The 15,895-nt window shown below is 40.9% G+C and overlaps 1 protein-coding gene across 2 annotated transcripts in view; it reads right to left on the bottom strand.

Annotated features, from left to right (window-relative positions):
• rps6kc1 (ribosomal protein S6 kinase polypeptide 1) overlaps nucleotides 1-15,895 on the bottom strand; it is a 103,804-nt gene that overhangs the window by 6,165 nt on the left and 81,744 nt on the right. For both annotated transcript variants that reach the window (XM_064339255.1, XM_064339256.1), the window contains 2 exons: nucleotides 7,965-8,047; nucleotides 282-377 (listed from right to left, as the gene is read on the bottom strand). In XM_064339255.1, coding sequence (XP_064195325.1) covers nucleotides 282-377; nucleotides 7,965-8,047 — 179 coding nt within the window. The remainder of the gene's footprint in view (nucleotides 1-281; nucleotides 378-7,964; nucleotides 8,048-15,895) is intronic.

The following is a 15,895-nucleotide window of genomic DNA, read 5'->3' as shown; positions in this document are numbered from 1 at the left end:
GCTAGGAACTGGTTAGGCAATCTAAATGGCATAGAAGAATGAAATATATGCTGGTAAGCAGCAACTTTAAAGGGCAAATTCAGATTAATGCACACATGGATAATTACATAATCTACACATTGTCCAGTAAACCTGTTGAGGTCCCATACGGTGCTTGTCACAATGTTTGCTGTTGTCATTCATGTCATCTGGGTGCACTTACTGACCGTAACGGAGGAACATTTTGTCAAAGAAAAAGGGAGAAGAACGAAGACGAGTGCAGGGGCGTGCGTTCCACCTACCTGCTGCAACAAGGATTTCGCTTCTTCGGACAGGAAGTCAGGCAGGTTGAGCGATGTGTGCCGGCTGATTCCGGCTGGATGACACTGGCAGAGGGACTGGAAGAGCGACACAGAGAAACAGAATCTGTTGACGGCTATGCAAAGCAAGACCACCATCAAACACATCCTCACCATGGTCCTCATTCACAAAACCGTCCTAAAATTATTCTTACTTTTGTAAACTTACTGTAAGTTTCAACAACAAAAAAAAAACTAACATGGGATTCATGAAACATGCACATTCAATTTTTTTTGCATGTCTCAGGTGTATCAGATGATGAATGCCAACTGTTTGTAAAATTGGACGTGCATGCCTGTTCATCATCATTAGCACAAGGAAGCACCCTAGCAGTCCAATATATGACATACTGTATTCAGGGATGTGTGCAAACATCAACCATATTGCTCTCTGCAAACATATCTGTGCTTTCCCTAAAGAAGCACTCTCTACCCAAGGCCAAGTAATCCAACAGCAGCAAATAGGCCTTTGCTACTGTAGGTGTTTGGTTTTTTTGCACATTTGTGTTTTTCTGCACACCAGACTTCCTCAGGAAAAGACATTAGGCGGGCTCTCAAGCAGCCTGGTTGGTAGAAGTGACTGCCACAAATCCAGGCTGGGCCCTGTAGCTGTAGAGACCGCCTGGTCGCTATTTGCAGACGATGAATGAGAGTCTCATTCAATGAGTATGAATGAGAGACACAGACAAAGACTCAATTAGCGTTGGCCATGTGCGGAGTGGGTTTATCTTAGCCAGGGTTTCCAGAGTCGCCCTGCAGCTCTAGTGTTTCAGCCTGCATGTGCCTGCACTGCAGAGCTCCTAACATGGGGCACAGAGGGCACTGCAGAGCTCCTAACATGGGGCATGGAGGGCACTGCAGATCTCCTAACATGGGGCATGGAGGGCACTGCACAGCTCCTAACATGGGGCATGGAGGGCACTGCAGAGCTCCTAACATGGGACACAGAGGGCACTGTAGATCTCCTAACATGGGGCATGGAGGGCACTGCACAGCTCCTAACATGGGGCATGGAGGGCACTGCAGATCTCCTAACATGGGACACAGAGGGCACTGCACAGCTCCTAACATGGGGCACAGAGGGCACTGCAGAGCTCCTAACATGGGGCATGGAGGGCACTGCAGATCTCCTAACATGGGGCACAGAGGGCACTGCAGATCTCCTAACATGGGACACAGAGGGCACTGCACAGCTCCTAACATGGGGCACAGAGGGCACTGCACAGCTCCTAACATGGGGCATGGAGGGCACTGCGGATCTCCTAACATGGGACACAGAGGGCACTGCAGAGCTCCTAACATGGGGCATGGAGGGCACTGCACAGCTCCTAACATAGGGCATGGAGGGCACTGCAGAGCTCCTAACATGGGGCACGGAGGGCACTGCACAGCTCCTAACATGGGGCATGGAGGGCACTGCAGATCTCCTAACATGGAACACAGAGGGCACTGCACAGCTCCTAACATGGGGCACAGAGGGCACTGCACAGCTCCTAACATGGGGCATGGAGGGCACTGCAGATCTCCTAACATGGGACACAGAGGGCACTGCACAGCTCCTAACATGGGGCATGGAGGGCACTGCACAGCTCCTAACATGGGGCACAGAGGGCACTGCAGATCTCCTAACATGGGGCACGGAGGGCACTGCACAGCTCCTAACATGGGGCACAGAGGGCACTGCAGATCTCCTAACATGAGGCACAGAGGGCACTGCAGAGCTCCTAACATGGGGCACAGAGGGCACTGCACAGCTCCTAACATGGGGCACAGAGGGCACTGCAGATCTCCTAACATGAGGCACAGAGGGCACTGCAGAGCTCCTAACATGGGGCACAGAGGGCACTGCACAGCTCCTAACATGGGGCACAGAGGGCACTGCACAGCTCCTAACATGGGACACAGAGGGCACTGCACAGCTCCTAACATGGGGCACAGAGGGCACTGCAGATCTCCTAACATGGGGCACAGAGGGCACTGCAGATCTCCTAACATGGGGCATAGAGGGCACTGCAAATCTCCTAACATGGAGCATGGAGGGCACTGCACAGCTCCTAACATGGGGTACGGAGGGCACGGACAGCACAGCAGCACCTGCAGGTGCAACCACCTGAAAATAAATAGTAGTTAATTTTTTTTTTTTTTAAATAGTTTTTAAATATATTTTTTGCCAAAATATCACTTCTGCCTACCTGCAGCGAAAATGACAAAACTATGCAGCTCCCTCTCAGCCTCTCATTTTGTTTTATTTATTATTAATTTGGTTGTTTCATTTGAAATGTCACAACTGACCTATGTTGCAGGGCACCTGCACAAAAGGAAGTATAGAAGTACATTTTATTATATTATTATTATTATTATTATGTAGTTTGATTTATGCTTCTATTTAAGGTAAATGATGCCTCTGTCAATCTGAAGCACAACAAAATTTGTACCTCACATGTTCAGCAGTCATCAGACATGACACCTCTGTTAACATACCAGGCAGAAAAGCAGTCTGTATGATCCTAGCCATTTACTCACACCTTCACACAAACAGACAGGATCTTAGCAGAAAAAGAAGAGAAAAAAGAAAAGAAAAAAAAACAGGAAAACCCTACTTCAGGGCGTTTTATTAGAACAAAAAGAAGACCTGGTTGTGAACCTAGCCCGGCACAGCTGATAAACGCTTTGCCTTAAAGAGTGTTTGAGGAGCGGTGGTCTAGGACAGCCGCTGAGGGCAGCGACAAGCTGTGTTAGCACAGTGACAGCTGACAGGCCAGCCTGCAGGCCTTGGACACAAACCCCAGTCTGCCCGGGTCTCAGCAAGCCAGTAGCACAGTGATGACACTCCGGAGATTACATATAAAATAAGACTCAATTGGGAGCAAGATGCTGCTGAATTACTAAGGAAAATCCTTACACACATATACACATATACACACATACACACACACACATCTACAGCATTTATGATGCTGCTATTTTCTTATCCTTTTCTTACACATCAGATGTCCGAATCACAATATTTTCCCACAATGTTAACAGGCAGAGAAATCTGAAGAGCAAAAAGTGAACACATGCCTGGCATGCCTATTGTACACAAAAGTAAACCATCAACCGGAGGTTATCAATGTTCATTTTTACTCATTTCATTGCACATAATTCAGGAACACTGCTCCCAATCTATTTACTCATTAAATGCATACAGTTGCATTTACTGCAAATTGAATAGCTGTTAGAATATAGCGATTTAGGAGCTAACAGCTATAAAAGTTCCACTGGTAATCCTAAAAATTAAATGATTAAAAAAGCACCGGTAATTATAAATAATTAGCTGACTATTAAATTTGATAATATAACTCTCATATTTAAGACCCTTTGACACGTGCCCATCTTTGGTCGACTAACAAACCGTGTGTAGCGAAATGTTACTCAATGTACGAATCTTCATTTCCCATTTAAATGCATGCGCATAATAAATACATTTCTTTCCTGCAGGTCTGTTACTTATTTAGTGTGACTATAGTTACATGTATCATCAGATTACACACTCACAAATTCCACAGCAATATTTTACCTCCTGGCTCTGTTATTACATATATTCAAATACTTGTGAATTGCTTTAACTTTATCTGGAAGGAGTCTAGAGAAAACTGTGACTTTCCACCATGTTAAGACACAACTGTCCATAATGAAAACGTTGAGAAAACAAAAACTCATGCAAATATATAACATACTGTACTGAACACTATCCTTTCTAATTACCCTAAACATGTTACAGCTAAACTTGTGAAAGGTGTTTGGGTGGCAGACCCCATAATCAGGGAAAATAATAAAATGCAGAGCATGTTTATTATTTACAGAATGGCAGTTGGTCACTAGGCCAGATGGTATCCTAAAGTTACTCTAAACACATGAACTTCAAAATACACATGAAACTGGGCAAGTAGATCCATTAGATCATGTACCTGGGCTATTACACATGCTTTTGAGAAAATGGCTGGAGTCCCACTAGTACTTAAGACTGCTCCAGGCAGGGTGGCTCATCTTATGATGCTGGGAATGCATCTTCATAAACACTGGCAAAGTCTGGGCTGCAGAAGGAGCTCATAATGCATGTTCTTACCACATGGTTAAAGGGATATTTGGAAGGCTCATTACACATAAAGATCTGGATGGATACTAAAAATAATATAGCAGCAATGATGGCATGGGTGGCATAGCCCAGATGAGCTACCATATGGATTAATAATTTATCCAATCCTGCATGTACTGTGTGTGTGTGTGTGTGTGTGTATGTATAAACAGTACAGGCTAAATGTATTAGGCCACATGTTTTTTTTTTTTTTTTTAAACCTTAGGTAGAGAAGAATTCAGTTAATATACGTCCATTTATTGAATAACAAACAAAAATCCAGAAGGGAGCAAATACTTTCTCACAGCCCTGTACGTTACAAGTAACAGTTGTACTGGTGTTGGTCCCCCAATTTTACAGCTGTGCAAAATTAACGGATGAACATAAAAGTAAATCAAAGCACTAAAGCGTAATATTTGGTTGCATAGCCCTTAAATGTAATAACTGCATCAAGTCTGCAACTCATTGATGTCACCAAACATTTGGGGCCACCAAGTCATTTGTGACTAGTTTCAGGTGCAGATAACAAACGGGTGCACGGGGATGGAAGTGCTGTATCTACATGATCTACATCATCATAAGGTGCGCTTCTCTCCTTAAGGCATATGCACAAATAACTGGCTGATTAGTAAATTCAATGGAATTCAATACATAAGGTTAATGCAATTAAGGAGGGTCAATTTTTGCATGAAATTTCTCTGTCTCTAAAGAGCAGGGGCAAATCAAGGCTCAAGCAAGACAGAGACACAAGAATAGGCATCAAAGATGCGCCGAGGGAATCTTTGAAACAAGAATAACACTATTTCAACGGTCCAAAATCATCAAACTGATGGTTAAGCAGCCATGCAATAATTAAGGCTGGGTGTTTCTAATGGAAAATATTGGCTAAAGTCACAGAGCAATCACGGCAAAGTTGTTAAAAAATCATGGAAAACTGAAAGAAGAAGCAGAAATCACAGAATGTTAAAAAAGATTAAATTAACCAAAAGATCTCATGATCAGCAGTGGGAAAAGACTGCTGACGGTAACAAGTGTTTGAAGTTTCAAAAAAATCAGTGGACTGTTGCCGCAAGTTTAAAAAAAAAAAAGAATAAATACATTGACAAACTGTTGCATTTAGTTGCTTTTGTCCATCACGGAAAGAGAGTGCTTTTTGCCTTTAACAGAACATTCTTAGAACCACAACATGCTCAAATTGCATTAACAAATAAAAAACATGGTTACTGTTTGTTTGTTTTTATTTCTTTAAAGTAAAATGTGGTAGATTAGATTAGATTACAGGCATTTAGCGGACGCTGTTATCCAGAGCGACTTACACAATTTTTACATCCATTTATGAAGCTGGATATATACTGAAGCAATGCAGGTTAAGTACCTTGGCTCAAGGATACAACAGCAGTGTCCTACCCGGGAATCGAACATGTAACCTTTAGGATACGAGACCAGTTCGTTACCCATTACACCACACTGCCGCCCTGGTGCGTGTTGTAGCCTATATTGTGAGGTTATTGATTATCTGATGGAGCACCTGTAGCAACTGACTGCAGCTTGTGTTATAGGTACAATAAAAAATTGTTGAAAAATCACAAAAAGCACTAAAACGGGAAAAACACAGCACTGCCAAAGAAATAAAAAAAAAGAGAGAGACAAAAATCATGAAACCAGTGACACTTGTGACCTCTGTGACAAACACCAAGACATATAACTAATTACTCTTCTGGGAGAAATAAAAAATGACCTAGAACTTCCCACACAACGTTCCCATTTCATCCAGCCGATAGTCAAGCCTTGCATCATTACACTCACAACTGGATCATTTCAATCGACAACTGACGCCGTAGCTGGAATATCACAGTCCACATGTTGTCTACTGATTGTATACTGGATACGCTCATACACTCTTCAGCAAGCGAAATGCGTGTTCGATTAGATTCAAATCAGGGGACCGAAATGGCCCGTCCAAAACCTTCCGCTTTTTTCCCCACTCATGAATGCTTTGGCTGTGTAGACAGTGTGTTTCGAGTCATTGTCTTGCTGCAGGATGAAGCGCTGGGCAATAATTTTGAAGGAATTTCTTTTTACAAAATCTGTCTGTACACTTCTGAATTCATCCTACTGCCACCATCCTCTGTGACATCATCAATAAAGATGAGTGAGCCTGTTCCAGAAGAAGCCATACATGCCCAAGCCATGACACTACTTCCTCCATATTTCACAGATACGGTGGTATGCTTTAGATCACGGGCTGTTCCTTCCTTTCTCCTTTACTTTTTGAGAAAAAAATTGCAAATAATACCTAGTAAGTCACTTACGAATAGTAATTAGTAATTAATAATAATGTTCCTGCTGAATCAGCTTTAACAACTGGGTATAAAAATTAAATACACTCACATTGACTCTCCATATGACCTTGTTATTCATGCACTGAGTCATGCACTGTCAGAGGTAAAGCTGCACCTCCTTGGTCCCAAAACGAGGGACTTCAGTGCTGGACTTCTGTCTTTCATCCAGGAATCCCATGCCTGGCTGAAATAACCTAGAGATCCGGCCCTTCCCCTAGACCCCTTGGCTCCACCAGATGGAGGAGGGGGCAGAGAGGGCTGGCGCAGGGACACCTTGGCACAACTGGAAAGTGCCAAGCCGGTGCGGGAAGCCAAGACGCGCATCCCCTCAGTCTTCTACACCCTTGCCACTCAACTTGCCGGGTGACTTTCAACCTTCGTTCCACTTTCGCTGCCAGAACTATCCTGTTTATTTGAAATTAACCTATTTTTTTTTAGGAAAATCGATTCCCACTTTGTTGTATTTAACTTTTACAGTTTTGCTTTAAAGTGTAATTGCAATTGCATATTTTGATCATGTTCATTCATAAACGAAGAATTTGCACGCAGCTTGTAATGGTACTGATGTTTAAGTGACAGAAAGGTTCAAAAAAAGAGGAGGGAAACAATGTGACCTCCCTTTTTGGCGTGACAATCTGCTCATTGTCATTTTAAATGTTATTTGCACCAAAAATAACAGAAAACTGAAAAATCTGAGAAAGAGATTAATTATTTTAAATTATCCAGTTTTTTGTTATGAATGTGCAAGTAGTAGCAATGGAAGCTGGCATCACTGAAAGAGATGCTGAACAAAAATCCAGCCACAACCAGAATCAAAAATCGCCTGATGAAATGTTGCAACCTCATAGCAAATTAGAAAAAGGCTGCAACTCCAATAGAAAGAAAAGTGAAGCTGCCCACTAAAGGGGGCTGTTTCAGAAAGCGACAGCATTTCCTTCATTTCAGCAATGCATTAGCCACCTTTAGCACTTTGTGGATGCATTAGCCACCTTTTGCACTCACGCCATTAGTAAATTGGGATGTCCATTCACATTTATCTGCCAATCATGGGGGAGAGAGCTTTACCGATCCTCCACCATGATTGGCTGACAGAGTGAGAGCCTATTGGATTGGATATGTGGAATAAGCACTGGAGCAGACATGGTCTTATTTGAAACCTCTCCTTACCTTCCCCGTGAGCAGTTCAAACAGGATGGCACCCAAACTCCACCAATCACAGGCAGTGGTCTCCTCACATATGCTTCCAACTTCTAAATGAAGAAAAATGAGAAGAGAGAGAATGTGAATGTTACTCAAATGACCTTTCATTAGGTCAGTAGACACCAGGGGGCCTTTTAAGATGGGTCCACACTCAACCTATTGGGCAACTTAGTTGGATGCAACCAGGGGTGGCTCTTAAGGCTGTCTGGCACTATCCAATCAGGCTGGCAGCCAAAAATTTCCAGTAGCCCAGCTGGAATGTTACTAGCCCTGTTCTTAACCAGTTTCCTATTACATTCACAGCATGTCTGGTACAATCTTGTCCAATGAGTTGTAATATTTCCAGCAATAATACTACTCACACAACAACAAAATGCATTTGTACATTAATAATCTAGGCTACATTGAGGGAACAACCTCGAGTGAGTGTTGACCCAACTATCTCAACAAATTTAAAAGCAGCAGCAGGATATTCAAGAGGCAGCATATGCAAAAAAAATGTATATATTTATTTGGATTAACAATTCATACATCAGGTTTTCACTGTTGAAATTAAACTTAGGCAATTTACAATTAAAACAATATAAAGATGACATTTCACAATTTAGGAAGTTAACTAGCTGAATACCACATCCCACACTCATCCTCCCTCCCTTTTCTCCATTCCTCTTAAAAGGACTGCTCTCATTTTTGTAATTAGCAGTAATTTCACTTCTTAATTCTTTGATGGAGGTGGGGGGAAGAAGATATGATGTGAATTCACTGCTAATTACAAAAAGAAGAGAGAACAGTCTGGAATAATGCATGATGATGTTTCGCTAACCAATAGCAGTATTCATAAGTGTCAGGATTTTGTACCTAAGGTTCACTTGCCTATTGCTGTGGGAACTTGTTTTGTGATTGAATTACGCAGGTGTCTCTCAACAACCTTAACTCAACTCCCACATATTTTTTTTTTAAGGAAGACTTATTTTTATCTTCACATCGCATTTTATACAAACCTCTTAAATCACTGCTGAAGAAATCTCACTCGTTTGATAGACTAGTGAGTTTGGACTCGCCTGCAATGTAAGAAACTTACCTACTTGTCCTACCCTCAAGTGAAACCAATTATGGACCACTTAGCAACTTCTTGTAAGCAGCATTAAAACTTGGGGAGAAGAGTACACATTGATTCTTGTAACTGACTGAAATACTTCTTCACAGCATTTCTGTCAGGTACAAACATCAATGTCCACTCCCTGCAACAAGCTGTCTGACTGCTTGCAAGTTGCTAAATTGTCCATACTTCTGCCTTGATATCCTATGAAGACTAATTATGAAGCATTACACAAATATGAGTTACACAAATATTGTATAGCTTAGGAAAAACAATAGCTAATTTCAAGTTGAAATTACAGTGAGGACTGTAGAAAACATGAAACAATTCTGTTCTCTTTTCCTTTTGATTCAGGTGAAAGGACACACAGATGTTCAACTCTACAATGAAATTCAGACGCCTAGTGAAATTCATATAGCAAGGACACAATTCTAGAATCAAAAACCCTTTACAAGTGTTAATTATTTATATTTATAGTGCCCTTATTTCAATAAGAACATCAATATTAAAACAAGCAAATACAAACTGGGGCTAACAAGTACACATGCTACTTATTAAGCAGCTAGTTCACTTGCAACTTCAAGCAAGTTTTCACACTAGTATTTAATCATACATGTTTCTAATCCGAAGAGAGGCTAGATCTATATACAGGTATCTACCAAGAGAGTCAGACCATAGGAAGATGTAGCAAACTACTTCACTTGACAACCTAATGGGAAAAAAGACTGCAATGGTTAAGTCAGGAAACAAAAATGTAGAAAAGAAAAAATCAATGACAACATGGCTGTCCTTGGCAAGACAGCAAAACCTTAAGACGTCACAAAATAATTTTGATAAGAATAAAAATTTAATTTGCAAAGTAATTAAACCTGAAAATATAATTAAACCCCTCTCTATATAAACCCCCTCACACTCATACACTCTCATATGTTACTGCTTTTATCTCGGTGCGCCTGGACAGTTTGCGGCATACAACAAAGATGAGTGCTGCATCTTTTGGAAACCTACCTTTGTAATTTCATTGCTGCTGTATGGACACAGCTCAGAGCATACACTTAAATGAAAAGTGCATTTAAAAAATTCACATTTTCATCATTTTTTCATTGACCCACAATATAAATGTGTGACAAAATCATGAGATACACTAAATTGCTTTTCTGGACATTTAGATTATTTTTATTCATAGACATGAGAACCGTTTCATTCCTGCCCTTCAACACCAGAGAGGCTGAAGGTTCTGAAGTGCAATGCAGGGTTCCATGTCGTGCTGGATGTATTTAGCCATTTACATTGCAAAGATGATATCAACACTCATCATCTTTTACACAAGATTGGCAGCGATCCATTATTTCCTTTTCCCCACTGCTTTACTTTCCCAGACTGCAATGCGTGGTTTTGGCACTGTTGCAGGTAGTAGAGAAAGCAATGCATTGTGGGAAATCGCATAATCAGTAAGAAGAGAAACGTGCATTTACATTAAAATTAAATCTAATCTTCATGTCCACAAAAATGTACTAGAATAAGAAGGTAAGAATGATGTTATAAAAGGATGTGCATCTGCCTTTTCCCAATCTTTTTAGTCCAGTGTTGATGGTGCTTGGCCCACTGGAGTCTTTTCTTCTTGTTAACAGCACATAGCAAGGGCTTTTTTGCGGATACACAACCCTTTAGACCAGTAGATTGTAGTTGCCGTTTCACTACAGTCAGGGGAACTGGTTTCTCTCGATTTGCACTGAGTTCTTCATGTAGTTGTGGTGCAGTTTTACGATGGTTTTTCTTGCTAGACAACAGAAGATATTTGTCTTCGGCCTCTTGATCTTTCTGGTCTTCACCTGGTAACATTACTGCCCATTAGCTGTAACCTTCTGAGTGTGTACTGAACACTGCACCTGGAAATCATAAGCCACGAAAGGCCATGTGGCTCTCCAATACTAGAAAGGCCACATTCTTTTACTAACTTAAACTACCAAGCCTGACATGTCTCATCCAGAATTACAGCATCAATTACAGCGCTCACAGTGAACTAATTTCATAAATATTATGAACCATTATGTTATGTCAACATATAGGACACAACTGTATCAATTTCAATATTTTTATTTCTAAATGTTATCGATTTTGTTGTATAGGTGAGGGAAAATGCGCCAAGGTGTATTACAGTCTCATTGAGAAAAGTGCTAATATGTGCAAAACAAGAAAAACACAAAATGGAGAAAGTAGTCAAATAAATACAAAGAGCAATATTTAATTCAATATTCTATGACTCCAATGCCCACAATTATTTATAACCATGCTGAAGTTAATAATCACAGTAAATCCTCTTCATCAAGTGACTGTAGTGAATTTATTTTGTGGTTGTATGTGCAAAACTAGTTTCGATGCCGCTTGACCCAGCGTTCAGTATCAACGTATTGGTCATTCAGTTGGTGAATAGTGTGCTTGAGGAGAGAGCAACCCATTCACACCTGGGTATCAGCACCTATTACCGATTGTCTGGCAGGGGGGTTTTGTGAAGAAAATGGCACAAATGCCTGTATTTCTTTAATAAGTTGATTTTTTAAAATAATTCGAACAACACAGTTATTTTAAACACAGCTATTTAGAAAAAGTTGTGGACGGAGGAGGGTATTGTATTTGGAGCAATTTTCATTTTAAAGTCCAAACGCCCAGTGGTGTCAGCTCTGGCCTTTCCAGTGTTAAAGCCCAGAGAGGAAGGAAAGTCATATCTGTGATTATTTTTTTAAGTAGAAGTACTGTACGTAGAAATTTTAACAAGTTTTTACTTTGGTTTGCTATTCAATAAATGAGCAGATATTAACTGAATTCTTTTCTACCTAAAAAAAAACTACAGGTGGCCTAATACTGTACTGTGTATGCACTGTATACAATATAAACTCGTGAAATACACAAATATACTACACGTTCACTACTCCAGCATACATTACAGAACATGACACAACACTGTACTACACTACAGTTTGCTATAAGACAGAACCATATTTTTTAATTTCTCTCTGATTACAAAATTTTTAGCTCCAAGAAGAAATGCAAATTCTGTCAGTGGAATCAGACTGTACACAGACAGCACAAATTTTATGTTGTGCAAAAATACAAAAGTCTTCAGAGGCAAATGAGGACAATTCTGTGACACGCAAAACCTGATTCTACCTCAGGTTTACAGTAACCTCCCCACTTCAAGTGGAAAAGGAACAACAAAGAAAGTAACCATAATCATCAATTACAATTGGGAACGTTCGATCAATGAGAGAGCTCTATTTGAGATGTTCCATCTTCACCTACTCATGTGGAAAAAAAAAAAAAAAAAAAACACTTGTACCGCAATATCAACGGGATGCGGAGATTCACTCCACCGCCTGGTTCGACCTCTCCCAGGGAAATTAGCGGTAATCAGCTTCCCTTTCTGGGAAATTGGAGTCGTTTAGATAATTACGGCAACACCTGCCAAAGAATCAGTCACGGCCAGCCGTCGAGGTACGAAGAGGTAGAAGATGTAAGTGATGAGTAATAGGCAAGTTTACAGGAAGCAGCACATAGTTGAAAGGGCAGCTAAAAAGATCACGCTCACAACATTTCAGTGTCTTCTAAACTGTGATCCATCAAGTACTATGCAATTGACAATTTACCTGTTCTACAGATGAGAGAGATTGAAACAGAGGTTCTGACAGAAACAACTATTAGTAGGTCCAAGTGTTATTTGAACATGTATTTACTTCTCTCCAAACCAAACTTCCTCAATAATATCATGTGAAATACACGTGAAAAATATATTGGTCACAATGTAATTCGTCTGTGTATATTTAAGACAGTTCCCCATTTTTAATAATATAGTCACATGATGACCTTGCAGACTGACACACACTGCACACAGACTTGGTTGTTTATTACTTCATTGACAAAGCGATACTGGAAAAGGTGAAGGAGAACAATAATGTATTGAGTTCTAACAACTGTGTGCACCACGATTAGGGAACTTAACCTGTATAACACCCACCCCCAGATACTGTATATAGCCATGGGCCTGGGTGCTCCCTGCTATTAAGAACAGTCTGTGCTGCATGCACCACCACTCCCACACTTCAATGGCCACCATCCAACAGGCTTCCAGGCTCCTTTTACATAGCAAATAGGCTGGACGATTCCCATGAAGATGAATAAGACTAGAAAGGGTCGATAAGCTGAGGAGACGCTACTGCCTTCTAGGACTGGGGATGAGTAGTCCTGCAAAACGGGGGTTGTAATTAGGGTTGTGCCAATCGTCGATATATCGAGGGATCGGCAATCCTCAATGGGGATTGGGGATCTGTACTCCTACAGCCAATTTTTCTGACTATTAAAAAAAAGGTGAACTATTAAAACGAATAAATAAATAAATAAATAAATAAATAAATAAATAAATTTAGATCTGAGATCCACTCCAAAATGTCACTGTGAGCAAAAAATAGCAAGTGACTGCAGTTACTAATCATTAAAATATTAACTATTGGCTGAGTGGGCTTACGCTTAGGATCATGGCTTGTGACTTTGCAACGGTGCTGTTCTGCATTGATTTCTTTTAGGAAACAATTTAACTGGAAAGTGCGCTCCCCCGTAAAATTCACTCCCATTCGGTACAATGACAGCACTGCGTATAATAACTAGTCTAGTTAGAAGCTAAATACTACCTATTGCTAATAACGTTATCACAAACGAAAGCAAGCAAAAGTATACAACTGGTGCTACCTACGAACCTTTGTCAACAAAATGGTACACCTGTTAAATTCTCTATAAACTTATAAGTTACTACTAGTTTTGAGACATGAAAATGATGAATTCAATGTTTATATGTGTATACATATAAAAAATGAATCACTTTACACACATTAAATTCATTTGTAGGGCACTCCAAAAAGTCAAATTTGTTAGAAAACATACAGTGCTTGGGGACCAAAAGTCTGAGGACACTACCAACACTGATTGCTTCCATTATTTATCAACGGCCAATACAATTATGACGCTCTCTTTATACTTCTTATTCAATAATACATGTGACAAGACATTATTCTTACACAATAAAATGATTTATTCAAGAAATAGTTTTAGTTGTTGATAACCCAGATATTTGCATATTGAGCTTTAAGAACACACAGTGAGACAATGAATAGAAGAAATGCTTAGCTTATGGTGTACAGTGGACAAACCAGGTATCAACATAGTTTCTCATTTCATGCAAAAGTTTTGGAAATGTGTTAAAATTTGCATTTGTAACTGTTCTCAATAATAACTGTTCTTGAATAAGATGTGCTACTGGAGTATCATATTTGCATTATTCCTTCATAAATAATGAAAACCAGGACTTGGTAGGGTCCTCAGACTTTTGGTCCCCAAGCATTGTTCATGAGAAATCCAACACCGTACCTCCCCCCCCCCCATCCCCCCTCTTCCCTCTGGACGAAACAATCACCGTTCGGCGATCCCTTCATGTCACATTTGGCCGATCTATACAGACAGACGAGAGTTATACAGCCCTGCAGGCACTGCGGCCCTCCAAGACCAGAGCTGACAGACCTCCTCATTTCAGCACCCATGACAATTTTTCCGAATAATGATCACCTCACAACTATACTAACTGTTCTGCTACAGACATATTGACTTGCCCTGCTTATAGCACTATGTGAGGGCAGTTTGAGTGTACCTGGGGAGGGCTCATTAGTAGACACCGGCTTCCTATTATTAAGACGTCAATGCTGGGCGCACGGTGGCACTAATGAGGAATGCTTGTACACCGTGACACTCCACACAACACAACCGCTCGAGCACAAAAATGTCCTCATGACATGACCGCGCACATGCCACAAGACCGCGCTACCACGCGAGCACAGCCATTCTGACCGACGCGACCGCGCATGGCACAAGATTCTGCCTGACATGACCGCAAAACCCTGAAAGGCCTGGTCGCATGCTCACCGACACCGGGCACAACGCTACCTGCCCCCGCATGCTCACACAGGCACAAGGTCATATCTCTTTGACTTTGAGCGTACCCTGTTCACATCACTCTATATCATTACAGTTTTGAGTTTGCCACAATGTCAAGTTCAATATCCTAGCTCCTGGAAAGTTTACACATTAATACTGCTTTTACATCAAGTCCCTCAGTGCTCACATACCTATTATAAACACATTCAATTCTACTGCACAGCAGTAGGACACCCTTTGATCCATACTTGAGCTACTTATAACTACAAATACATGTTGTATATAAATAGTGTGACATATGGGCTTCATAAAGTCACTGTTGACTCTTGTAAAGCTCCACGGTAAACACTGGCACACTCCTGTGTCTGTCAGGAGTGGGAGTGGCTTTTTGTAGGAAGGGATAATGTAGTGAAAAAGCAAATGCTCAGACTTTCATCCATTTCTATCAGATCAATCTCACATCTCCACCTGCATTTGCCTTCTACTGACAACTTCAAACAGGATGGGAGCCTACTGCCTCTCAAAACGACTTTTTAACGGCAAATGCAGTTACCCAAATGAATATTTTTTGGCATGAACTCCTTCCCCACACAAACAAGCGCAGACCACAGTGGCAAGGAATAAAGTGGCAGTCTTGTAAATGAATCATTTGCATGATAAAATGTAGTCAAATTGCGGGAAAACGCTCACGCAGGGGAGGGGGGCTGGAAACTCTACCATAGCCACCATCTGCGTGACCTGCCCAGACTTCTTGAAAAAAAAAAAAAGAAAACGTTGTACATATTAATGCCCTTGAAAATACAAAAAAAGCGAAAGGAGAAAA

Source organism: Anguilla rostrata, chromosome 6, assembly GCF_018555375.3.
Source record: "Anguilla rostrata isolate EN2019 chromosome 6, ASM1855537v3, whole genome shotgun sequence".
In the NCBI taxonomy this organism is placed as follows: domain Eukaryota; kingdom Metazoa; phylum Chordata; class Actinopteri; order Anguilliformes; family Anguillidae; genus Anguilla; species Anguilla rostrata.
This window is presented reverse-complemented; position numbering and strand designations above follow the sequence as displayed.